The sequence below is a fragment of the Heptranchias perlo genome, chromosome 3, assembly GCF_035084215.1.
Source record: "Heptranchias perlo isolate sHepPer1 chromosome 3, sHepPer1.hap1, whole genome shotgun sequence".
NCBI lineage: Eukaryota > Metazoa > Chordata > Chondrichthyes > Hexanchiformes > Hexanchidae > Heptranchias > Heptranchias perlo.
The window spans coordinates 93,813,259-93,839,761 of NC_090327.1; the positions used below are offsets into that span (position 1 = coordinate 93,813,259).

Here is a 26,503-nt window from a genome sequence, read left to right on the forward strand (position 1 = left end):
TAGAATGGTTCCTGGGATGAGGGACTTCAGTTTCGTGGATACAATGGAGAAGCTGGCGATGTTCTCCTTAGAGCAGAGAAGATTGAGAGAAGATTTGATAGATGTGTTCAAAAGCATGAGGGGTCTAGACAGAGCAGATAGAGAGAAACTGTTCCTAATGGCGGAAGGGTCAAGAACCAGAGCACGCAGATTTAAGGTGATTGGCAAAAGAACCAAAAGCGACATGAGGAAAATTTTTTTTTTACACGGTGAGTAGTTATGATCTTGAATGATCTGCCTGAAAGGTGGTGGAGGCAGATTCAATCATGGCTTTCAAAAGGGAATTGGATAAGTATTTGAGGGGAAAAAATTTGCAGGGCTACAGGGAAAGGGCGGGGAGTGGAACTCGATGGATTGCTCTTGCAGGGAGCCAGCATGGGCTCGATGTGCCGAATGGCCTCCTTCTGTGCTGTAATCATTCTGTGATTCTATGTTTCATCAAAAACCTTCATGTGAGGCCTGCTTCTATTGGAACCCATTATAGTACCTGTAGTAAAAACACAGCAAATGCTGGAAACATCCAATACATCAGGCCGCATCTGTGGAGAGAGAATTAACGGCCTCGATATTAACCCCCCACAAAGGGCAGGAGAGGATCGGGGGAGGGGGGGGGGGGATTAAAAATTTAAAATCGGGGAACGTGTCCCCAACCCACACATATGCGCCTGCTGCCATCTTAATGGCAGCGGGTTGCATGGCGTGCGTGTGATGGGACACATCATTATCATATTTAAATCAAGTTCCCACAGTGCAGTTGGGAGCCTGATTTAAATTTAACAGCTGACAGCTGGGTTTCCCAGGGCTCGAGAAACCCGGCAGCGAAATGGAGGCGAGAACTGCCGGCTCCAGCAGGTTACTATTTTTCAGAGCACTTCTTGTGGGCCAGGAGGAGCAGGAGTGCAGCCTCCCTTCTGCCCTCCCCAACGGTCCCCGGCTGTGGCCTCCTGCCACTGGTTTTCCCGTCCGGCAACTGGCCAGACTTTTAATCTGGCTGGCTGCCAGTGGGAACCGGAAGAAGAAAATGTTAATGAGGTCCTGCCGTTAATATCAGCAGGACCTCCATGTCCCCGGACTTTCAGTGTTTTAGACGCGCTACCGTGCTTCCCCACATCCTCACCACTTACCCGTAGATATCAGGGCCAACATTTCAGATCAATGACCTTTCATCAGAATTGTTGTACCTGTAATAAATGTTACGCTGGTAGGTGTGCTGTAATAAGAGTTTTCAATGTTAAGGGTGTCACACCTTGCCTGTCACAGATTCTCCCAGCCTGGTATCGCACACAGTGGCGGTAATTTTGATTTTGTACAATAGTGTAAAACGGGTGATAGCGAATCGGCAGCCTGTTTTCCCTCTCTCCCGATTTTTATTTCCATTGAAGTCGACATCTCCCCACTTCCTTCTCTGTCTCTAGCTACCTAGAATATATAGTTAATTTTTATTTTTTAATATTATATAGCTGTAGGCTGGTCTGCTCCCTCTCCCCATTGCCTCTCCACCTCTGTTTATTAAATTGTTTATTTTTAAAACTGTAATTTTTCAGCCCTTGAGTATCTATCCACTCCGTGCCCGCAGCCACCATTGGCCACGGTTTTGCATTGCTCTGGAAATGTTTTAATATAATACTGCTTCATTAATTAAAAATTGAAAATGCTTTATACATCTTTGCTAGTAGCAACTCCGAGCCAACTTGTCCTACTGTGCTGGCTGATCCGCATTGAGTCATGCTGGCCCCAGGCCCATGCCTGCCACTTTGTGCTTGATCTTCGTGTCCCTTTGTGCTTCCCCCATCCCAGCACTATGGTACCTCCATCTCAACCCCCACCCGATGTCTCCTGCTGTGTGGTATGGCCAATATCTCACACCCGCTTCCCCCTCCCCCCACTCCGCCAGCTCCAGTCTGTTTTTAAAAATTGTTGCCACCGGCTCCTGGAGGCTGATAACTGGCACCGACCCCACCCCCGCCCCCCATCCCACTTAACCTCGACCCAAAGTGGGTCTTCTCCCACCGACATGTGCTGGCTGTGCCTGTCATAGCCGCAGCCTGATACATTTTTCATTCATTTCAATCATGTCTGCTTTATATCACTAAGCTACTGTGCAATCCACTGAGCTAACTGGTCATTAATTCCATAAGCATTAATCTTCCTCATAAGCTTCACATGTGGAACCTTATTGAATATCTTCTGAAAATCCAAGAGGACTTTCCTTGCCAACTTAGTTATTTGCTCAAAGAATTCCAGTAAATTTGTGATGCTAATGACCTGTTTCTTAAAGGCTGCAAGTTGTCAGCATGGTGTATTGGGGGTACCAAGGCCCCAAATTTCCACAGGCCTTTGGAAGGCCCAGGAATGAGGCCTAGCCAGGTTCCGGCCTTCTCCACCAGTTTCCGCGGTGCCTTGTTTGGGGCAGAGCCTCCAGTAAAAGGAGGTCTACCAGCCACGGCAGGAGCGCAAGTGGGGCCCACCTGGGATTCCAGGCGTGGGTCGTGATCTGGTCCCCCATAGAAAGTTGCCTGACCGGTGGTCCCCTTATAAAGCATTTTAGGGATCGCGGCCCAAGCTTCGCCCCTTACAGGGCAGGCATCAGCCAAATGAATTTAATGGGAGAAACTCTCCCAGATGCTGAACAGTCCAGCAGGGGCAGTAGCGGAGGTTCCCAGCAGGTTGATCAAAGCACTTATGCCGGGATCAAAGGCCAATGGACATTCGGCCCCCAGCTGTTTAAAGGATGATTCACTCATCTTGGGACACATTCGAGGCTACGCTATGGCCAGTTTCATTTTAAACAACACTGTATTTAATGTTTTTAAAAAAAACCACCTGGCTTATCTGGATGGTAGCCTTCAACCAAACTTAGTGTGAGAATTTTACCAGATTTAGCTGGAACAATAATTTAACAGTTTACCTATTGTTACCTCTGAAGTTTAGTAATAAGGAATCATTAATATAAATTTCAACACTTAACGTATATACTCCTAAGGGAGTGGGGTTAAAAATCAATGGGCCACAATCCTAGCAGTTATTCCCACTTGCCTGTGCGGCCCTGTGCTGACCCTGTCAGAGTTAGCAGGGCCATTGGGAGGGTATAGGTGCATCTCATGCACACGCCTTCCCCATGTTGCCAGAAACTCCAGTGCCTGCCAGCTATCTGGGCATTGCCTATGCTTCTCCACACCCCGAGACCCCATTTACTGCCCCCTCCAGTGTATGGAGGATACTAAAAGTTTTGGGGAAACAAACTGCCCAATTTTCAGAGGCCCAGGTCACTTTCCTGATCTGGATTGCCCACAGTGGAGCCGATTGCTCCATTCTGGAGGTACCAGCCTCCAGTCCTACGCCGAGTCCTATGTGGGCTAGAGAAGTGCTAATACCCAATGTAAGGAATCTTTGCCCCATGCCATTGGGTAGAGGCTCCACCCATTACAACGCTAACATGGGAAATCCCAAATGGGAGCAGGACTCGGCATATTCAGGCTCTGGCTGTTTTCCAAGCCATTCTGCCGGACTCCTGCAAGAGTTATAGCTGGAGTCCAGTGCAATGGTCAAGGAAATTCAGCCCCACTATGAAATAATCTAACAGTGTAAGGTTTTTATAGAATCATAGAATGCTGACAGCACAGAAGGAGGCTATTCGGCCCACCGAGCCCGTGCCGGCTCTTTGTAAGAGCAATCCAGTTAGTCCCATTCCCCCGCTCTTTCCCCGTAGCCCTGCAAATTTTTTCCCTTCAAGTATTTATCCAATTCCTTTTTGAAAGCCACAACTGAATGTCCTTTCAGGCAGCGCATTCCAGATCATAACTACTCGCTGTGTAATAAAGATTTTCCTCATGTCGCCTTTGGTTCTTTTGCCAATCACCTTAAATCTGTGTCCTCTGGTTCTCGACCCTTCCGCTAATGGGAACAGTTTCTCTTTATTTACTTTATCTAAACCCTTCATGATTTTGAACATTTCTATCAAATCTCCTCTCAACCTTCTCTGCTCTAAGGAGAACAAACCCAGTTTCACCAGTCTATCCATGTAACTGAAGTCCCTCATCCCCGGAATCATTCTAGTAAATCTTTTCTGCACCCTCTCTAAGGCCTTCACATCCTTCCTAAAGTGCGGTGCCAAGAATTGGTCACAATACTCCAGTTGTTATATTTCTATAATGTTACATTTAAACTAATTCCAGATTATTTGTTCTGGAAAATCCGTGGGGACACAGAACTCCGCCATTGACCATGCTGAAGTTTACAGGGTCGGGGGAGAGGGGCCTGCAGGAGCGGGCCTTCATCAGTACGTGTGTGCTTCTATGACGCCTCCTCCCCACCTTGCTGAAGACCCCAGCAATGTACGGGTATGGGTAGCATAGTGGTTATGTTACTGGACTAGTAATCCAGAGGCCTAGACCAATAATCTGGTGTTATGAGTTTAAATCCTACCATGGCAGCTGGGGAATTTAAATTTAATTAATTAAAATCTGGAATTAAAATACGAGTATCAGTAATGGTGGTCCATGAAACTACTGGATTGTTGTAAAAACCCATCTGATTCACCAAATGACTTTCAGGGAAGGAAACCTGCTGCCCTTACCTGGTCTGGCCTATATGTGACTCCAGACCCACAGCAATGCAGTTGATTCTTAATTGCCCTCTGAAATGGCCTAGCAAGCCACTCAGTTGTAAAATTTTGCTTCAAAAAAGTCATAATAAGAATAAAACCGGACGGACCACTAGGCACCGGACACGACAACGGCTCCTCACTAACATCTGGGGACTTGTGCAAAATTGGGAGAGCTGTCCCACAGACTAGTGAAGCAACAGCCTGACATAGCCATACTCACAGAATCATACCTTTCAGCCAACGTCCCAGACTCTTCCATCACCATCCCTGGGTATGTCCTGTCCCACCGGCAGGACAAATCAACCAGAGGTGGCTGTACAGTGATATACAGTCAGGAGGGAGTGGCCCTGGGAGTCCTCAACATTGACGCTGGACCCCATGAAATCTCATGGCATCAGGTCAAACATGGGCAAGGAAACCTCCTGCTGATTACCACCTACCGCCCTCCCTCAGCTGATGAATCAGTCCTCCTCCATGTTGAACACCACTTGGAGGAAGCACTGAGGGTAGCAAGGGCGCAAAATGTACTCTGGGAGGGGGACTTCAATGTCCGTCACCAAGAATGATGTGGAGATGCCGGTGATGGACTGGGGTGTACAAATGTAAGGAATCTTACAACACCAGGTTATAGTCCAACAGTTTTATTTGAAAATCACAAGCTTTCGGAGGCTTTCTCCTTCGTCAGGTGTGAGAAAGCCTCTGAAAGCTTGTGATTTTCAAATAAAACTGTTGGACTAGAACCTGGTGTTGTAAGATTCCTTACATTCATCACCAAGAGTGGCTCGGTAGCACCACGTCTGGCCGAATCCTGAAGGACATAGCTGCCAGACTGGGCCTGCGGCAGGTGGTGAGCGAACCAACACAAGGGTAAAACTTACTTGACCTCGTCCTCACCAATCTACCTGTCGCAAATGCATCTGTCCATGACAGTATTGGTAGGAGTGACCACCGCACAGTCCTCGTGGAGACGAAGTCCTATCTTCGCAGTGAGGATACCATCCAACGTGTTGTGTGGCACTATCACTGTGCTAAATGGGATAGATTCAGAACAGATCTAGCAGCTCAAAACTGGGCATCCATGAGGTGCTGTGGGCCATCAGCAGCAGCAGAATTGTATTCCAGCACAATCTGTAACCTCATGGCCCAGCATATTCCTAACTCTACCATTACCAGACAAGCCAGGGGATCAACCCTGGTTCAATGAGGAGTGTAGAAGAGCATGCCAGGAGCATCACCAGGCGTACCTAAAAAGGAGGTGCCAACCTGCTGAAGCTACAACTCAGGACTACATGCATGCTAAGCAGCGGAAGCAACATGCTATAGACAGAGCTAAGCGATACCACAACCAACGGATCAGATCAAAGCTCTGCAGTCCTACCACATCCAGTCGTGAATGGTGGTGGACAATTAAATAACTAACGGGAGGAGGAGGCTCTGTAAACATCCCCATCCTCAATGATGGCGGAGTCCAGCACGTGAGTGCAAAAGACAAGGCTGAAGCGTTTGCAACCATCTTCAGCCAGAAGTGCCGAGTGGATGATCCATCTTGGCCTCCTCCCGATATCCCCACCATCACAGAAGCCAGTCTTCAGCCAATTCGATTCACTCCATGTGATATCAAGAAACGGCTGAGTGCACTGGATACAGCAAAGGCTATGGGCCCTGACAACATCCCGGCTGTATTGCTGAAGACTTGTGCTCCAGAACTAGCCGCGCCTCTAGCCAAGCTGTTCCAGTACAGCTACAACACTGACATCTAGCCGACAATATGGAAAATTGCCCAGGTATGTCCTGTCCACAAAAAGCAGGACAAATCCAATCCGGCCAATTACCGCCCCATCAGTCTACTCTCAATCATCAGCAAAGTGATGGAAGGTGTCGTTGACAGTGCTAACAAGCGGCACTTACTCACCAATAACCTGCTCACGGATGCTCAGTTTGGGTTCCGCCAGGACCACTCAACCTCATTACAGCCTTGGTCCAAACATGGACAAAAGAGCTGAGTTCCAGAGATGAGGTACCTTCCATGGAATCCCACACTCACCTGACGAAGGAGAAAGCCTCCGAAAGCTTGTGATTTTCAAATAAAACTGTTGGACTATAACATGGTGTTGTAAGATTCCTTACATTTGTCCACCCCAGTCCAGCACCGGCATCTCCACATCATGGCTACGTTGATTTTAGAAGCACTACAGTTAGTCTCAATGGCCCAGAAATTCTGCAGGGACTCTACCACTCTCCCTCCATAACCTAGGTAAGGTAGAAAAGTGCTACCACAATCTACACCATTGTATTCCAGCAAAAGTCAGCACCTCTAGTCTGAAGGGATAAAACCAGGCCAAAAAATCTTTAAACATTGAATAGTGCTGACATAGTTAGGAGAGAATGATTTGGAGGAGTTACTCAATCCAGCAGTGTGAGAGAACAGAATTAGCATACGTACATCTGAAACTGAAGCACTGTGGATCAATAATGATAACTATTGGTCATAATTCAGCTCTCTCACATTGTCACAATCAGCACATCCTTCAAGTCAGGATTTCCCCAAATAATATCAGAACTATACTGTTTAAATAATAATAGTAAAAGTAAACAAAGATAGATCGAAAAATCAAGCAGCAGGGAAGGTTACCACTGTGTAGTATGCATAGCAAAATCGTAAATACGTTATAAAGAATGCATTTATGATTTTGCTACATACAGCACACAGGGGAAATCTTCCCCAAAGAGTTCAAAATAGTCATAAATACCAAAACTGTAAGACTGTACTCCTGGCACAGAATTCCATTTGGCAGTAACGCCGTATATTGGAACATTAACTTCCGTGCCTGATTCTCCAATATGTGCTCCTACCAAGTAAGACTCTGCGTTGGAAGTAGAGTCTTCCAATTTTGCGGCTATAATCCTTATGATAGTTTCATTTTTATAAGTGCTTTGAGGGTGAGATTCAATCTTTGATAAATCATTTTGAACCAGTACAATCAGTCACATCTTTTGAAGCAGACGCAGAACTGTTGATTTTATAGGTTGTAATCTGCTCAAGTATATTTTACAATAAGTATATATTTACTAATTTAATTGTTACTTGATTGAACAGCTTCAGGCAATGTTAGTTTGTTAGAGGAAAGAAAATAATGTTAGCAATATACAGAAAGGACCCGCCTCACCTCATCCAAATACAGTTGCTCATAAAGCTTTGGTGAGACAATCAAAACCCACTGGATATTGATTCAGAGAGCAAATACAGCGGTACATAAGAACATAAGAACATAAGAAATTGGAGCAGGAGTAGGCCAATCGGCCCCTCGAGCCTGCTCCGCCATTCAATAAGATCATGGCTGATCTGATCCCAACCACAAATCTAAAGAACACAAGAAGTCGGAGCAGGACCCGGCCACATAGCCCCTGGGCCCTCTCCGCCACCCACAGGGCATTGACCGATCCGAACTCAGCTTCATGTCCAATTTCCTGCCCGCTCCCCATAACCCCTAATTCCCTTTACTTCTAGGAAACTGTCTAAATCTGTTTTAAATTTATCTAATGATGTAGCTTCCACAGCTTCCTGGGGCAGCAAATTCCACAGACCTACCACCCTCTGAGTGAAGAAGTTTCTCCTCATCTCAGTTTTGAAAGAGCAGCCCCTTATTCTAAGATTATGCCCCCTAGTTCTAGTTTCACCCATCTTTGGGAACATCCTTACTGCATCCACCCGATCAAGCCCCTTCACAATCTTATATGTTTCAATAAGATCGCCTCTCATTCTTCTGAACTCCAATGAGTAGAGTCCCAATCTACTCAACCTCTCCTCATATGTCCGCCCCCTCATCCCCGGGATTAACCGAGTGAACCTTCTTTGTACTGCCTCGAGAGCAAGTATGTCTTTTCTTAAGTATGGAGACCAAAACTGTATGCAGTATTCCAGGTGCGGTCTCACCAATACCTTATATAACTGCAGCAATACCTCCTTGTTTTTATATTCTATCCCCCTAGCAATAAAAGCCAACATTCCGTTGGCTTTCTTGATCACCTGCTGCACCTGCATACCAACTTTTTGATTTTCTTGCACTAGGACCCCCAGATCCCTTTGTACTGCAGTACTTTCCAGTCTCTCGCCATTAAGAAAATAACTTGCTCTCTGATTTTTCCTGCCAAAGTGCATAACCTCACATTTTCCAATATTATATTGCATCTGCCAAATCTCCGCCCACTCACCCAGCCTGTCTATATCCCCTTGCAGGTTTTTTATGTCCTCCTCACTCTCTACTTTCCCTCCCATCTTTGTATCATCTGCAAATTTTGATATGTTGCACTCGGCCCCCTCCTCCAAATCGTTAATATAGATTGTAAAGAGTTGGGGACCCAGCACCGACCCCTGTGGAACACCACTGGTTACTGGTTGCCAGGTACATGTTAATACTAATAACTCCCAGAATCATACGCAAGTCAAGTCATATTATAAGGATCACTAACAGTCACACTGTACCATGTACAGTGCACCTTCTCTATATTGTATACTATGAATACAATAATGTAATGTATGACAATGTATAAGCAAAGAACAATTGCAATAAAAAATTAATTGAATTAAGTTGAGTAATTACGAGATTGTGATGATCTTTACTAGGCCCATATAGAATCATTCCATTGTTTGGCATGCCTTACCTTTCTATTCTTTCTCTCAGGTGGCTATCTGGCAGGGAGCTTGGCTGTTATGACCGATGCAGCACATCTTCTGGCAGATGTCACAGGTTTTCTGATTAGCTTGTGCTCATTATGGTTATCTTCAAGACCAGCCACAAAAATATTAAATTTTGGATGGTACAGAGCAGGTAGGAGTTTCAGAAAAAGATTTGAAGTTTTCTGATAACTTAAACGGAAGCATTAGGAATACTGAAAAAAGCATATAACAATAGCTTACCTGAAATCTACCAAGGGTAAACTAAAAGTTCAGCGATGTTTTGGCTTGGGGCATTCTGTGTCCTAAAAATCCTGTGTGAAAAGTTGGTTCAAATGGCCTCCATCTGTGCTGTGAAACTCTATGGGGGTAACTTTAAACTTAGCCGGGATGTAAAATAGGCGGTATCGGATCAATCGCCTGTTATACACCCTGTCTGATTTACTTTTACTTCATGAAATAAGATGATTTCTGTGCGTCCAGTACTATACAAATGACTGTATTGCTGATCTCCTGACCATTGACTTTTGTTTGTCATGAGATGTGAGGATCTGCAGTTAGTCAATTTTCATTCTTCAATTTTTAGTTATTCCTTCCCTCTTTTAGGTCTTGTGCTGTTCATCTTTTACTGATTGAGAGGACAGTGCAGATGGACTCCTCTTTCCCTGTGAGCAAGCACTTTGACTCTGCTTGCTACCTAATAAATTAATTTTCTGTTGTTTATATATTAAGGAGCCTCACTAATTCCTAAATAAATTCTTGTCCTATTTTATTTTTACCAGAAATTCTTGGTGCACTCTTTTCAGTGATCACAATTTGGCTCGTAACAGGAGTGCTGGTCTACCTAGCCTGTGAAAGGTTCATCCATGCTGATTATGAAATTGACGGAATGGTCATGCTTATAACATCTTCCTGTGGAGTAGTAGCAAATGTAATGTAAGTTAATTTTCTATAACTCTTTTGACATACCCCATATATATATATATATATATCACCTTTTTTTAATAAAACAGTCTTTACATTCATTTTTATTTTTTAAAAAAAGTTATCATTTTACCTTTCCTTTCCCCCTGCCCCCACCATGAGTCTGTGAATAAATGCACTTCTTGAGTGACACTGAACCACACTGATCAGAAGCTCCAAAGTTCTATCCATGGCTTGTACTGTGGCAGCCAATCTCAATCAAGGCAGCAGTGGGGACAACACAGTTAGCTTCAGTGTCCTTGAACTAGAAAGGAGAACATTAGCTACAGTTCCTGCTCTTGATCTCGGTTCAGTGACCCCTGCTGGAAAATGTGCGAATGTGTGAATTATTTCTTTATTCACTATTTGTAGCGACATCATAAATGTGTTTGAGAAGATTTCCTCTGTTCAGAATTTCTAGTGAAATGTAAACATATTTACAATGTCAAATAGTCACCAGAGGAATAAAAACAGAACATGCTGGAAATACTCAGTAAGTCAAGCAGCATCTGAGAAAGAAACAGAGTTAACGTTTCAGGTCGAAGACCGTTCGTTAGTTCTGACGAAGACAGTTCCTCACACCAAGCATGCTTTAGTTATAACCTGTGTATAAGCAACACGCTGGAAGATGCTCTTTACCTAAATAAGAAATGGTCGCCTTCAAATTACAGTAAGGGATAAATTCCTTTCGGCTATTTTAGAGAAAGTTTTAATCCATTTCTTTTAAACTGATTAATGCCTCTGCTAAAATAGCGGAGAGAAGAAATTTAAATGAACATAGAATCATGTTAAACATGTTAAGCATTTGTACTTATTATCTGACAATGTAATTTCAAGGATGCTGTTTTTAAATGATTTGAGTTTTAGGACTTTATAGAATCATGCAGCACAGAAGGAGGCCATTCGGCCCATCGTGCCTGTGCTGGCTCTTTGAAAGAGCTATCCAATTAGTCGCACATCCCTGCTCTTTCCCCATAGCCTTGCAAATGTTTCATTTTCAAGTATTTATCCAATTCCCTTTTGAAAATTACTCTTGAATCTGCTTCCACCACCCGTTCAGTCAGTGCATTCCAGATCATAACAACTTGCCGTGAAAAAAACATTCTCCTAATCTCCCCACTGGTTCTTTTGCCAATTAACTTAAATCTGTGTCATCTGGTTATCGACCCTCCTGCCAGTGGAAACAGTTTCACCTTATTTACTGTATCAAAACTCTTCATAATTTTGAACACCTCTATTAAATCTCCCATTAACATTCTCTGCACTAAGGAGAACAATCCCAGCATCAGTAGTCAATCCTAGCAACTGAAGCCCCTCATCCCTGGTACCATTCTAGTAAATCTCCTCTGCCCTCTCCAAGGCCATGACATCCTTCCTGAAGAGTTATGCCCAGAATTGAATACAATATTCCAGCTGAGGCCTAACCAGTGGTTTATAAAGGTTTAGCATAACTTCCTTGCTTTTGTACTTTAGTCCGCTGTTTATACAGCCATGGATCCTGTATGCTTTTTTAATAGCCTTATCAACTTGCCCTACCACTGTCAAACATTTGTGTACGCAAACCCACAGGTCTCTCTGTTCTTGCACCCCCTTTAAAATTGTACCATTTAGTTTATATTGCCTCTCCTCATTTTTCCTTTCAAAATGCATCACTTCACACTTCTCTGCATTAAATTTCATTTGCCATGTGTCTGCCCTTTTCACCAGTCTGTTTTATATCCTCCTGAAGTCTACTACTATCCTCCTCACTGTTTACTACATTTCCAAATTTTGTATCATCTGCAAACTTTGAAATTATGCCTCCTATACCCAAGTCCAGGTCATTAATATATATCAAAAAGTGCTGTGGCCCTAATACCGACCCCTGGGGGACACCACTTTATACTTCCCTCCGTTCTGAAAAACAATCGTTCACCATCACTCTCTGCCTTCTCTCCCTTAGTCAAATTTGTATCCACGCTGCCACTGGCCCTTTAATTCCATGGGCTTCAATTTTGCTAACAAGCCTATTATGTGGTACTTTGTCAAACGCCTTTTGAAAGTCCATATACACATCAGCTGCATTACCTTCATCAACCCTCTCCGTTATTTCATCGAAGAACTCAATTAAGTTTCTCAGACACGATTTTCCTTTAACAAATCTGTGTTGGCTGTCATCTAATAACCCCTATTCTTCCAAGTGACAATTAATTTTGTCCCGGATTATTGTCTCCAGAAGTTTCTCCACCACCGACGTTAGGCTGATTGGCCTATAGTTACCGGATTTATCCCTCTTCCCTTTTTTGAACAGGGGCGTAACATTTGCAATCCTCCAGTCCTCCGGCACCACTCCTATATCCAAGGAGGATTGAAAGATTGTGGCCAGAGCCACCGCTATTTCCACCCTTACTTCCCTCAGCAACCTAGGATGCATCCCATCAGGACCGGGTGACTTTTCTACTTTGAGCGCTGCCAACCTTTTAAGTACCTCCTCTTTATTTTTATCCTATCCAATGTCTCTATCCCCTCTTCCTTTACTGTGCCATTGGCAGCATCCTCTTTTGTGAAGACAAATGCAAATACTCATTTAGTACCTCAGCCATGCCCTCTACCTCCACAAGAAAATTTCCTTTTTTGTTCCATAATTAGCCCCACTCTTCCTTTGACTATCCCTTTACTCTTTATATGTTTATAAAAGACTTTAGTGTTTCCTTTTATGTTACCCGCTAATCTTTTCTCATACACTCTCTTTGCCCCTCTTATTTCCTTTTTCAGTTCTCCTCTGCATTTTCTATATTCTGCTTGATTCTCTACTGTATTATAAACCTGACATCTACAGTAATTTTGTAGCACAATCAGAAAGCAAAACGCTAATATTCTTGTTTACTTCTAAATGTACGCAACTATAATATATCATTCTCATTCTAGTTTTACATTCACCATTATGATTCTGCCAAATATATGTACTTTAATAAAACATATACATTAAAAATAAAGAACTTGCATTTATACAGCATCTTTCACAACCTCAAGATGTTCCAAAGCCAATGAAGTACTTCTGAAGTATAGTCACCATTATAATGTAGGAAATTTGCACACAAACAGCAATGAGTCTCGAGTGGGCCACAGCTTGAACTCACAACCTTCTAATTCAGAAGCAAGAGTGCTACCACTGAGCCAAGGCTAACACCTTTGTTAGAAACATGTTTGAAAACCCTGGAAAATCCCAATTAAGGAGAGAATAAAATATTTTAGCTCTTAATGTAAAAGAAAAAAGAAAATGATTTTTAATCAAAAATCTGTGTGGAAGCAGAAGCTTGACCATTTACTACAATTCCTATGATGAGACAGAAATGCAAACTCAAATCATAATATTCAATGTATATAAATATCCCACTTAATATCTATTCGTTACAGTTTCCTATTGAAACCTAAAAGCAGAACTCATCTAATGTTATCTTTTCCAGCATGGGATTGGCACTTCATCAGGGTGGTCATGGTCACAGCCACAGTGCAACTTACATCGAACATTCAGCGGAATTTGTCCACAGTCATCAGCCAAATGCCAGCATTCGAGCAGCTTTCATCCATGTTGTGGGAGATTTTTTACAAAGCCTTAGTGTGCTAATCAGTGCCCTTATAATTTTCTTCAAGGTCAGTTATCATTTTATAATTTGCTGATAGTTCTGGGTCAACAAAACGTTTTGAGTTCCACTTCATTTTTCTATTTCACTATACCAAGTAGATTGTCAAACCATGCATGCCGCCCTAGTACACCTTGACTGAGGCTGCATGCTAAACTCTCATATAACAGCTCTTTCCAAGCTACACATTCACATTCATACTGGAGGAGGGCACACTTTATTTCTATCACTTCAAACTGGAACTGTTGTTGTATGACTATTTGAAAAGGTGAGTTCACAAAGCAATTTTACAACACAACCTATCAACCAAATCCATTTTCATTGACTCACACACAAGCTCCATAGAGAGGACACTTGATTGTCGTTCTGTGCACTTTTTTAATTCCCAGCATCCCAACACTACCTCTCTTGTTGCTGGAAAAGATGATATATAACAGAAGGCAGCAGACCCAGAAAGGAGAGGGCATCCTAATTTTAGATTCAGCTCTCAATTTGAATAAGCCAGGATGTTACCATGTCAACTTCATGGAGCCTGAGAACATAGAGGGAATAGGCCAGGATGAAGCTGGAAGTCTCTTAAAGCTCAGTGCTAACATCATGCTTTTCTTGAATTCTTCCTCTACTCACTCACTCAATAACTCACTCACTCACTGACTTACTCGCTTACATATACATTGCAGCAAAGCACCATGACTCACAACTGAGCAGATGTTTCTCATCCACCATTCTAACATACATTCCCATACAGTTTTTATAGGCATTCCCAGAGAGCAAGGCACAGGTCCCAGTGGCACCCAGCACTTTGTGTCATTCACTCCACCCATAGCAAGCACCAGTTTAGGTACTTCCAACCAAAGAATTTGGATAGTCAGTTGGAGGTAGGTGATGCATGGAGCACGTGAGCAGAAGCAGATAGTCGGAGGCCACATGGCCGTGACCTACAAGGCTACGGACCAAGTTCTGGAAAGTGGGATTAGGCTGGGTAGCTCATTATCGGCCGGCGCGGACACAATGGGCTGAATGGCCTCCTTCTGTGCCGTAAATTTTCTATGATTCTACGACCAGCTCACCTTTTTCATCAGCTGCAAAGCCCTGGGATCCGGACCTCATGGTGTCTACATTTAAAAGAATGATGCTATGTGAGTTCTAGTTATTGCAGCAGTTACCTAGCATCCTGCAAGATCTGTTGGTGACTAGGCAGGGGGTCCTATTATCCACATCTGTACAGTTGTGAACGACTGTTTAACAGAACTACAGCTCACCATGAAGCACGTACAACTCCAGGGTTATCTGCACTAGATCCCCTAGTAGCAAGAGAACCTCAAACTAGTTAACAGGTCAAAAAAATTTTCTCACATTGTAACAGATATGTGGAACAGCAAAAACAATTAATGCCATGTGATAATTCTTTCAAAACATTCTCGGTAAATTATCTGGTTAGGAAATTTGTCATGATACATACAGATTAAGTTGATCAAATGTACCATGGAGCATGGCAGTTTCTGTGACTCTGGGATCATGGAAGTATCATCTATAGAAAGCAATTGTCTTTCATTGATATACATGCCAAATGTATGTTAAAAATCTCAACAATAATTTCATTCCTCAGTTCCAGTTCTGTGCAATATTCAAACAGTGTACTATAGGGATAATTTTGTGAATATCTGCCAATGTTGGTTGCTCACAATTTTCTGATATACACTGGCAGGCAAGGTTCCCCACCACCAGCATGTATTCAGAAAATCACCCTCTATAATCCTGTGTGCCTGTCTGAGTTCCTGGTAGGTTAATGATTGCTGGTCGCTATCTGTGTGAACTCTCTAATGGTCTAATGGATATGTGTCTGTCCAAACTCCCTGACGAACCAGCGTCTCCAAATTCCCTGGTAATGCTTTCCCCGTTAGTGTAGGGAAGCTCTGCCTTGCTTATCTATTCTATGTGTACAGACTTAGGCTTGGATAATCTCAAATTTTGTTTGGGAGACAATGGAGACAAACCATGTATTAAATGCAGTCTGTTGAAGCCTCCTTTATAGGAAGCTAATAACCATGTAGTCATTAGTAATGAGGTGATCCAGCACCCAGCACATTGTGCCATGGTGGTACAAAGTATATTCATGCTTCTGCTTTTTTACCAGGCAGGTTTGCAATCTCAGCCATGCAGTTGGAGAGAGATTGTAAATATTGATGAGCACTTCTCCACAAGAAAGCTAGAGGAAAAAAAACACACTCTGGGCCCTTGAGCACCTTATTGAGCAACACTGGCAGAGGTCTTAACTCGGGTGCATGGGTCGTGGAGACCTTCGGGTCGATTTTAGCACCCGCAATCAGGTGCGTTCCTGGCGGGGGGGGGGCTCTGAAAATCGGGGATTCCCGGGGCGGGGCGGGAGCCCGGCTCCAACCCGCCCACTTCCGGGTTTCCCACAGACGCGCTGACATGCGCGCGCAGCCCCCACATGTGGGACTCCTGCTGGCAATTAAAGCTGGCGGGGTGCCACTTAAGCTATTTATTTAGGTATTTCAGGTCATTTACAGACCTGATTAAGGAGATATTTCAGGAGGGTTGGGATTTTACAAATAACTGGGACTGTTTCCCGTACTGGGGGAAACACTCCCAGTTCAAATGGACGTGTTGCAGCCACCAGCCTGTGGCAGCTGCAAAGGTCCATTTGACAGGTCGGGGGGGGGAGACCCTCACTCATTGCAGGAGGCCGCTCTGTCACTTTGGACAAAGTTTGGCCTGCACCATCCTCCTCCTAACAATCAAATTCACCAACTTGCACACTTACCCCGGGGTCCAGAGACATGTATCTACCTTGCGGACCCCCTCAGATGTACATCTTCCGGATGGGGGCCGCCGTAGCTGCAGTCATGACCTCCTCGGAGGGCGAACAGCATCACCAGCCTCACCAGCCTCACCATCCACCTCTGACACATGGAGCTCCACAACACAGTGCTGTGACACATCCACCTGCACAGCAGGTGGGAGGGCAACCGCAGAGAGAGATGCGTCGCAGAGGGCACTACCCTCACCACAGGGTCCACAGACCGAGGCTCAGCTTCCTGGACCTCACTGAGCAGCAATGCACACGGAGGCTCAGAGTCACTCGACATGTAGTCGTGGACATCTGCAGCCTCCTTCATGCCGAGCTGCTCCCAGCTGGCCCGAGCACCATCTTCTTACCTGTCGCTGTCAAAGTCACTACTGCCCTCAACAACTTCTCCTCGTCCTTCCAGGGTGCCACCGAGGACATCGCCGACATCTCTCAGTCGTCTACACAGAAGAGCCCTGCAAATACACCTACACCCGTTCTGCAGTGACACAATGGGTGGCATCAGTTGTGGGTCTTCATTGTGATCCTCAGGAAAGGGCATTATTGCACAAACCAGACAAGATTCGCAAAGACGTGACAGTAGTGGTGCCAATATAATATGTAATGTGAGTTGCTCAGAAATTAAATATAAGGAAAAACCATGGCAAACCCTCAAGCACCCTTGTGCATCCCCTTCATGCTCACGACACGTTTGCCTTACGCTGCCTACTGCACAGATGTGATGCATGCCCTGTGGCTGCAGCACAGGCAGTGGCAGGTTGAGTGAGGCTGACCGTGAAAGAGATGCATGAGAGGGTGAGTATGAGATAGAGCCATGAGACTGTATGAGGATTGGGTTGAGTGGTAGTGGCGGGATGAGTACTGGCGAGGTGAGTAAGTGCAAGTAAGATGAGGATGAGGTTTGAGTGGGTGTGAGGGGTGATGTGACAGAGTAGTGTTGGCAGTGCAGAAGGAGATGTGGGGTGGGGTGGTGATGTGGCAGACAGAGTGTAGGGGAATGAATAAGTGTACTCACTTTGGCTGATCTACTTAGGTCATTGCAGCGCCTCCTGCACTGTATGCAGGTGGGCGATATGTTGGTGGTGCAGGTGACCTCCTCTGCCACCTCGAGCCAGGCCCGCCGGGGGGAAGATCTCTGTCCTCCCCCTCCTCCTCACCCCATCCAATGATACCTGGAGTGAGGCATCATTAAACCTGGGAGCAGCCTTTCCCCTGGGCTGCTCCATGCAGCATCAGTCAGTGGAGGACTGCCCCTTTAAATAGAGCTCCTCGAGCTGACAGACCTTACTGCGCATGCGCAGTCCACCCGACGTGCAGCTCAGCAGCGGGGAACCCGGAAGACCAGGTAAGTGGATCCAATCAGCCTGCGATTGCGCGCGGGGCAGACTGATTTCACCGGGCGCGTGCGCCCCACCGCCGTGAACCCGCTGCCCTGGTAATATCGGGCCCCTTAAGAGGGAAAGAAAATACAATGCGCAATATTTAAAATGGAGTAAGCAGTGACTAATGATATGCTTCACGGAGACATCTGATAAACGTTTTGAACTGGTACTAATATTCTCTTCCAGCCTGAACACAAAGTAGCTGATCCTATCTGCACATTTATTTTCTCCGTGTTTGTGTTGGGAACAACTATCACTGTTCTGCGAGATATTTTGTTGGTGCTGATGGAAGGTAATTCTTATCTCTACTATTCTCATTTTAGTTCTAGTGACATTTTAGTTCTAGTGACATGAGAACAGGTTCAGATCAGAGACAGTTTGAGATGTTGTCAAGTTTGCAACTATTGGCTTCATGATGCCCTCATAGCACCTTTCATAAGGAGTAAGAAGGCAATTATTTTTACACAGAGAAAAAAGTAGACTTGTAATTTTAACCCCCAAGAACAGGTGGGTTGGAGTTGGGTGGGAGTTGAAAATAGTTGTTTCTTGAGTTGCAACCGCAACCCAGCTCCACATCTGGGTTTAAAGTGGGCACGTAAAAGCACAAGCTCCCCACTGGGAATGCAAAGTCAGAAAATTTTGCGGCCACGACCCAAAAAACAACTATTTTTATTTCCACCCGGCCTCAACCCACCCATTCTGGGAGGTTAAAATTCCCCCCCACGTGGAGTAAATACCAGAGGAGGTCATTCAAACAAATAATATAAATAGGCTCAAAAGGCAAGTCGATGTGTATCTGGAGAGAGAAGCAATTAGAGAACGTGGCACATAGATCAACAGGTGAGATCAATCAAATGGCACTAACCATTTGAGCCTAATGGTCTTTTCCTGTTTCTAATTTGTGCTTCATGTGTTTATGCTTTACAAACAGTTGGAACCTTTTTCATATTAGAAGGATGGGGGTAACTTTGAACTTCAGCGTGGGCAAAAAACTGATGATATCAGATCGGACGCCCGTTACACACCCTGCCTGGTCTTCCTTTTCATTAACTTCAATTGGGCGGGTTGTATAACAGGCAGTCGATCCTTTACTGACAATGGGTGGGGTTTATAACAGGCAGTCGATCCTTTACTGACAAAGGGTGGGGTTTATAACAGGCAGTCGATCCTTTACTGACAAAGGGTGGGGTTTATAACAGGCAGTCGATCCTTTACTGACAAAGGGTGGGTTTTATAACAGGCAGTCGATCCTTTACTGACAAAGGGTGGGGTTTATAACAGGCAGTCGATCCTTTACTGACAAAGGGTGGGGTTTATAACAGGCAGTCGATCCTTTACTGACAAAGGGTGGGGTTTATAACAGGCAGTCGATCCTTTACTGACAAAGGGTGGGGTTTATAACAGGCAGTCGATCCTTTACTGACAAAGGGTGGGGTTTATAACAGGCAGTCGATCCTTTACTGACAAAGGGTGGGGTTTATAACAGGCAGTCGATCCTTTACTGACAAAGGGTGGGGTTTATAACAGGCAGCCGATCCTTTATTGAGAATGGGTGGGGTGTATAATAGGTCGCCAATCAGAAAGCAGAGAGTAGTGCTGAACATTTGTTTTTAAGACTGGAGGGAAGTGTACAGTGATGTTCCCCAGCGTTAATATATATTAATGACCTGGACTTGGGTATACAGGGTATAATTTCAAAGTTTGTAGATGACACGAAACTTGGGAATGTAGTAAACAATGCGGAGGATAGTAACAGACTTCAGGAGGACATTAACAGACTGGTGAAATGGGCAGACACATGGCAGGTGAAATTTAATGCAGAGAAGTGTGAAGTGATACATTTTGGTAGAAAGAATGAGGAGAGGCAAAATAAACTAAATGGTACAATTTTAAAGGCGGTACAGGAACAGAGAGACCTGGGGGTGTATGTACACAAATCTTTGAAGGTGGCAGGACAAGTTAAGAAGGCTGTTAAAAAGCATATGGGATCCTGGACTTTATTAATAGAGGCATAGAGTACAAAAGCAAGGAAGTTATGCTAAACCTTTATAAAACACTGGTTTGGCCCCAGCTGGATTATTGTGTCCAATTCTAGGCACCACACTTTAGGAAGGATGTCAAGGCCTTACAGAGGGTGCAGAAGAGATTTACTAGAATGGTACCAGGAATGCGGGACTTTAGTTACGTGAAAAGACGAGAGAATCTGGGGTTGTTCTCCTTAGAGCAAAGTAGATTAAGGGGAGATTTAATAGAGGTGTTCAAAATCATGAAGGGTTTTGTTAGAGTAAATAAGGAGAAACTGTTTCCAGTGGCAGAAGGGTCGGTAACCAGAGGACACAGATTTAAGATAATTGGCAAAAGAACCAGAGGCAAGATGAGGAAACATTTTTTTATGCAGAGAGTTGTTATGATCTAGAATGCACTGCCTGAAAGGGTGGTGAAAGAAAATTCAATAATAACTTTCAAAAGGGAAGTAGATAAATACTTGAAGAAGAAAAATTTGCAGGGTTATGGGGAAAGAGCAGGACAATGGGACTAATTGGATAGATCTTTCAAAGAGTCAGCACAGGCACGGTGGGCCAAATGGCCTCCTTCTGTGGTGTATCATTCTATGATTCTATTATTGCTTTTAAAATTTCAGTATTTTTTCTCATAATCAAAATCATACACTCCAAACCATCTGAAGCTATGTGAACAAGTCAAAGAACATGATAATAGCATCAAGAGGTAAATAGCTGTGAGGGTATGCAAGGTGTTAAGCATTTTTGTTGTCTGGGGCAGTTGGATGCTTCACCTCTTACAAAACCCCACAAAAATGCCTGGAAAATATATCTATATGTTTGGGAAAATATATAATGGAAAATATATGATCAATATATGAACTTTAAAGAATAGTGTTTTATTTCATTTTATTTATCTCGGAAATCTTCTGTGCTTATCAAGGTGCACCAGTTGGACTGAATTACAATGCTGTGAAGGAAAAGATTCTGGCTGTTAATGGAGTGAAAACAATGCACAGCCTTCATCTCTGGGCTCTTACCACGAACCAGGTTATTCTTTCAGCTCATGTTGCCATAGGTCAGTAAAGAAACATCTTAAATGTAATTTCTTGGCTTCATTCAGTCAGTAGTACTTTCTCTCCATTAGTTATACCCGCTTTCTTGCATACAAGTTAGTAGTAAATATGGGCTCTGAATTGCCTCAATGTAAGTTATGGTGTTTTTGCCCCACAAAGTTACACCATTCATCAACATAGGGAGTTACACATAAGTTTCCTGGGGTAAGTTAGTTGAGATATTTTTGCTGCAGCTCTGATGTAACCTGAATGTAGAAACTGTGTAAGTTGCTGACACGCCCCTCCCCCACTCACCTCCCCCAGGAAACTTTCGTTGTAAAAGGGTGCAATTCTTTAAAGGCACTCTACAGATGCCCGGCAGCAGCTCCATACTGTCCAACAGCAAGGTAAGCAGCCGACAAGTTGTTTCAATGGCAATTTCCAGCAAATCACTTGATGTCGTCTCTCACCCACAGCATCAGTCCAAATTGGCACCATCATGCCCACTTTGTTTTCAGCTGTGACCACTGGGTATCATGTCAGCACAGCAGGCAAAAGAAACACAACCCACTTCTCTGATGAAGACCTCCAAGCCCTCTTCCAAGGAGTTCAAGACAGGGCCTCACACTCATGGCTTTTCCTTTTATCAAGCCTGTAGGGAGCTGGCACTGACTCCCAACTCTCTCAAACCCAGGACTGATAACAGTGCAGAAAAAAAGAGAAAACACTTTTTGAGGGCGAGCAAGGGTAACATGTCATCACTTTCTCCTTTTCCTCCCTGCCCATCCTGATCACCGCTGCACACTTCACCCTCTCAAAGCAATACTCACACTACTAACCCTTCACACTGCACTCTGGGTAAAGGCACCGATTACTCTCCTAACTCTCGGCAGCACTCTCGCCTCTGAGTCAGAAGGTTGTGGGTTCAAGTCCCTTCAGAGACTGGAGTACATAATCCAGGCTGACACTCCGAGTGCAGTACTGAGGGAGTGCTGCACCGTTGGAGGTGCTGTCTTTCGAATGAGATGTTTAACCAAGGCCCCGTAAAAGATCCCATGGCACAATTTCAAAGAGCAGGGGCGTTCTCCCCAGTGTCCTGGCCAATATTTATCCCTTAACCAACATCACTAAAAACAGATTATCTGGTTATTCTCACATTATTGTTTGTGGGAGCTTGCTGTGCGCAAATTGGCGCCCGCGTTTCCTACATTACAACAGTGACTACACTTCAAAAAGTACTTCATTGGCTGTAAAGCACTTTGAGATGTCCTGAGATTGCGAAAGGCGCTATATAAAGGCAAGTCTTTCTTTCTAACAAACACCAAATACCTTGAGTAACACACTTTCCTCCACTTTAACATCCTCACACCCACATTTCTCCTCTCCCATCATAATTGCCACATGTCATAACTGACAGCTTTATCCTCACACACACAACCTTCCAATCCCTCAGCTTGCAATAAAACAATGTTTGCCTTGAGATACACTGGGCACTTATCCTATGATTTCTTATTTATGAATATTACAGTAAATCAGGAAATAGACTATTCAGTAGATTCAGACTTCTCCATATAGGTGAGGATTCCTGGCAAGGTCCTGCTGGACCAAAGAGATCTGTTTTGGTGTCATCTGGTAGGATGCGTTGAAGAAGGGAAGGCTTAGGTGCTGCCAAAGCAGTCAATCAGTTGATGAAGACGTCCTGCAGAACCAGCCCTCTGATGCCCCTACACCGGTGAGTGAGGTCACCCCCTGCTTTGCATCACAGACAAGATGGATGTCCTGGGAAAGGAACCCTTTCCTATTCACATACGTCAATAGCTTCTTGGTTGGCGCCTTCAATGCCATGTGCGTGCTGTTGTGGTAGCCTGAACCCCGGGAAATCCAGTTATCCTGTAGAAGTCCCTGGCTCTGTGCCTCTGCTGCCTGGGGATAATGCCGATGTGGCTGAATTCAACTGCTCTATGAAAGAGGGCATCTGTCACCTGCATGATCCAGAGCCATGAAAGTTGAAGGATGTTGCCACTTTAATTGCCACAGACAAGGCAGTTGTGGCAGTGGAGCAAGTCTACAAATCTTCATGATGAAGTTGGCAGAGATGCCCAGTGACATTCTCGGAGAGGCATGGCTGTTGGATGCACAGCTCCTCGGACAACCGGTGCAGCCTATTCGCACGTTGGGGAGGGTGGTACCTGGTGGGCTGCTGTTCTCAGCCATGCTGCCTGATTCTCTTGGCCTCTCTACTAGTGCCCTCCCTTCTGCTCTCCCTTACTCCTACGTCTCATTTCCTAATCCCGTTTTGCCTAAGTAAGTCCTGAATCTTCACTTTGGTCCAAGTATCTTGGACTTTCTTCTTTCCACTCTGCATGTGACTCTGGGTCTCCTCAGAGCTCCTGGTCTTCCTTAGTGCCTTATGCATAAGAATCACATGTACAGCTTACACAATATTTTTTGTCCTAAATAATATATGAAATAAGTCTGAAATTCACAGAGAATTATTGGAAATGGAATATTGGAGCTCTCAATTCATAAAAAGTACAATCAAGCCACTGTGCTGCATCCTGTTTATTCTTTCAGCCAGCATGCAGTGAACCATATATTTGCATATGTTTAATCACCTGCGTAAAAACAATTGCTTTTCCTGTTGTTCACAGGTGACACAGTGGATCCTCAACAAGCGCTCAAGGAAATTACAGAAATGATTTTTGACACCTTTTGTGTTCACTCTATCACAATTCAACTGGAAGAGCATTCGGATCAAGAACCAGAGTGCGTGTTTTGCCAGGACCCCAAAGATTAAGGCTGCATTAAGAGACAGTACCCTTTTTTGTTAGCCTGCACTATATTTGGCAAAACCAGTAAAGCCAGATATATTGGCCTCTACTGCATCCATTGTCATTTTACAAACCTCAGCAAAATCCAAGAAAATGTATGGGATGATCATCTATCTATATAATTAAAAGTCTTGCAAATAATGTGTTGCACATTAAATCTGCCTGTTTGCAGAAAAATCAAGTGTCATGGTTTTCCATAAGCCACTTATGTGTACCGATTTGCTGAAATTTGTACCAGCAAAGATGCCACACAAACCATCAAAAAAGCAACCACTTGAAAAAGCTGCAATTTCAACCAATCACATCACTGTATGTTTATGTTTTCAAAGTGCTTCCTGCTGCATTTTTATTTCTGACCCAGCAAACATATAAAAATGAATTAATTTCTTCTTAATCATTGATCCTGAAATTCTATGGGGCTTCCATGGTCACCAGTGGTAACTTCAGTAGGAGATCGACGGAGACTTCAAAGAAACAGCATAAATGGCCATTTTCAGCCAGAGTTACAGTGGGTGACCCCACGGAGTTTGCAGCCCATTAAACAAATAATTCCTGGTTTGGTTTTCACATTCCTACACCACAGTTTATTTCCAGAGGCGTACTTATGTCTTGAGGGCTGAGGAATCACTTTTTCTCTTTGTCTGCAGCTTTGCTACTTCACCTGTGCTGTGGTACCCATTTCTCTGTCTTAAAGTTAGGTCCAATCAAACCCTCTAGCTTCATTCACCATGCAGGTGCAATCTTTTACGGTGCTTTCTATTTTTCTCACATCTCTGATTTTTTGATCTGTTTGTGTTATTTCATAAAAATTATTAATGTTTATCATACCTTTTTATCTTCCCTGTGTGAAATTCAGCCCAATCTTCACCACCTTCTATGCACATGCACTCCTCTTTTTAAATCGTTCACCTGACGAAGGAGGAAGCCTCCGAAAGCTTGTGAATTTAAAATAAAATTGCTGGACTATAACTTGGTGTTGTAAAATTGTTTACAATTAAAAAAAAACTGCCAACGACTGATGAGAGAGACTGAGAAAGAGACACACAAACAGTAAGAGATAATGACCCTGAAAATCTGCACCTTTCTCAGCGGATTCAAGACAGGCAGGGATGGGTTTTGGAGTAGGATCATATTCCAGCAGGTCCCAGCCAGAGTATGCCAGAGTATCTGCCAGATGTAGGGGCATGTAGCTGAAGTGCCCATCCTTTAGTTGCCAGGAGCATGTAAACGAGCATTTAATGAAGAAATGACGGGCCCTGTCAGATTTCCTGTCATTCCCGCCACAAATACACCTAATGCATTGAATGCCTGCATAAAACAGGCATTCCTTTGACAGGTCCAGCTGATCCAAAGGAGAGTAAGGAACAGCATTCACTAGATAATTATGTACGAAGAAGGCTATTCAGCCCATCTTGATTCAGAGAGATACTAACATCCCCCCCCACCCCCCACCTCAAATTGTTTCTTAAATGGTCCCAGTGTTCTTGCTGCCACTACTCTAGAAGTTTATTCCTCACTATGTGAAGAAGAATTTCCTGCTATCAGTTCAAACATGACCTTTTGCTATTTTGAAACAGTGGCAGTTTTTTTTAAAAAGAACATGAGTTCACATGCACGGAAGGTGGTGAAGATTAGGCTAAATTTGACTTGGAAAGTTAAAAAGATGTGATAAATATTTACTGTTCTACTCCCACAATTTAATTTAATGCAATATTCTGAGTGAATTTTTTTGATACCCTTAACAATTAACAGCCATAATAATAAGGTTACTCATTTGTAATATCCAAAAAAGTATGGATGTCATCACATTATTTTAAACTGAAAATACAACTAATAATCCCACAATACTTTGTAATAAAAATGCAATTTCAGTTATCCAATCATCATAAATCAGTGGCTCTGAGAATATATACGTTAGATGGCATAAAACACCGTATCCTGACTCATTGTGAGCAATGCAACAGCAGGTTGCTAGAAAAATGAAAATCCAAAGTGCAGTTGACACAATGGGGTCGAAATTCTGTGCCCATTCTGGTGTACTCCCACTGATGTCACAAAGTTCACAGGGTCAGGGAGAGGTCTCATGATTTGCACGGTTTCAGGGTACATCTGGGGCACCACCCCCCAACCAAAAGGCTGGAAAGTACAGCCGGGGCAGCTGAAAGATGTTTTGGGAGGTGAGGGAGGATTTAACCCTGCTTCCTGGCAGGTCATTCTTCAGCCAATGTAGCTGCATTCATCAGGCATAGGCCAAGGTCACATTGTGTTCCTTCGAAGGCCAAGGTCACAGGATCTCCCCCCGTAGGGACTCGCTGCCCTGGCCCTGCCTCAACTCATGATGATTACTTTGTTTGGGGTGGATGGAGGCTCTGCCCCAACAAAGCTATCCAAAAAATGGAAAGCAAGGCTGGGACCTGGTGTATCTGGGCCCTGGCCAAGTTTCCAAAAGTTACAGTGGGAGTACACCAGAGTGGGCACAGAATTTCGACCCCATTG

General features: G+C 44.0%; 1 protein-coding gene and 1 long non-coding RNA gene across 6 annotated transcripts in view; both read left to right on the top strand.

The window, feature by feature from the left end:
• The window catches only part of LOC137317492 (proton-coupled zinc antiporter SLC30A8-like), a 43,468-nt gene extending 18,492 nt beyond the window's left edge, over window positions 1–24,976 (top strand). For 4 of the 5 annotated variants that reach the window (XM_067980810.1, XM_067980814.1, XM_067980813.1 and 1 more), the window contains exons 3-8: window positions 9,328–9,474; window positions 10,103–10,256; window positions 13,730–13,916; window positions 18,308–18,413; window positions 21,065–21,199; window positions 23,828–24,976. In XM_067980810.1, the coding sequence (XP_067836911.1) occupies window positions 9,328–9,474; window positions 10,103–10,256; window positions 13,730–13,916; window positions 18,308–18,413; window positions 21,065–21,199; window positions 23,828–23,973 (875 nt within the window). In that variant the 3' untranslated portion in view covers window positions 23,974–24,976. The remainder of the gene's footprint in view (window positions 1–9,327; window positions 9,475–10,102; window positions 10,257–13,729; window positions 13,917–18,307; window positions 18,414–21,064; window positions 21,200–23,827) is intronic. The other variant, XM_067980811.1, reaches the window with a different exon arrangement.
• Window positions 5,419–9,233, top strand: LOC137317548 (uncharacterized). Its single transcript, XR_010961715.1, has 2 exons — window positions 5,419–7,894; window positions 9,049–9,233. It is a non-coding gene; the product is annotated as an uncharacterized lncRNA (long non-coding RNA).
• Window positions 24,977–26,503: the final 1,527 nt, after the last annotated feature.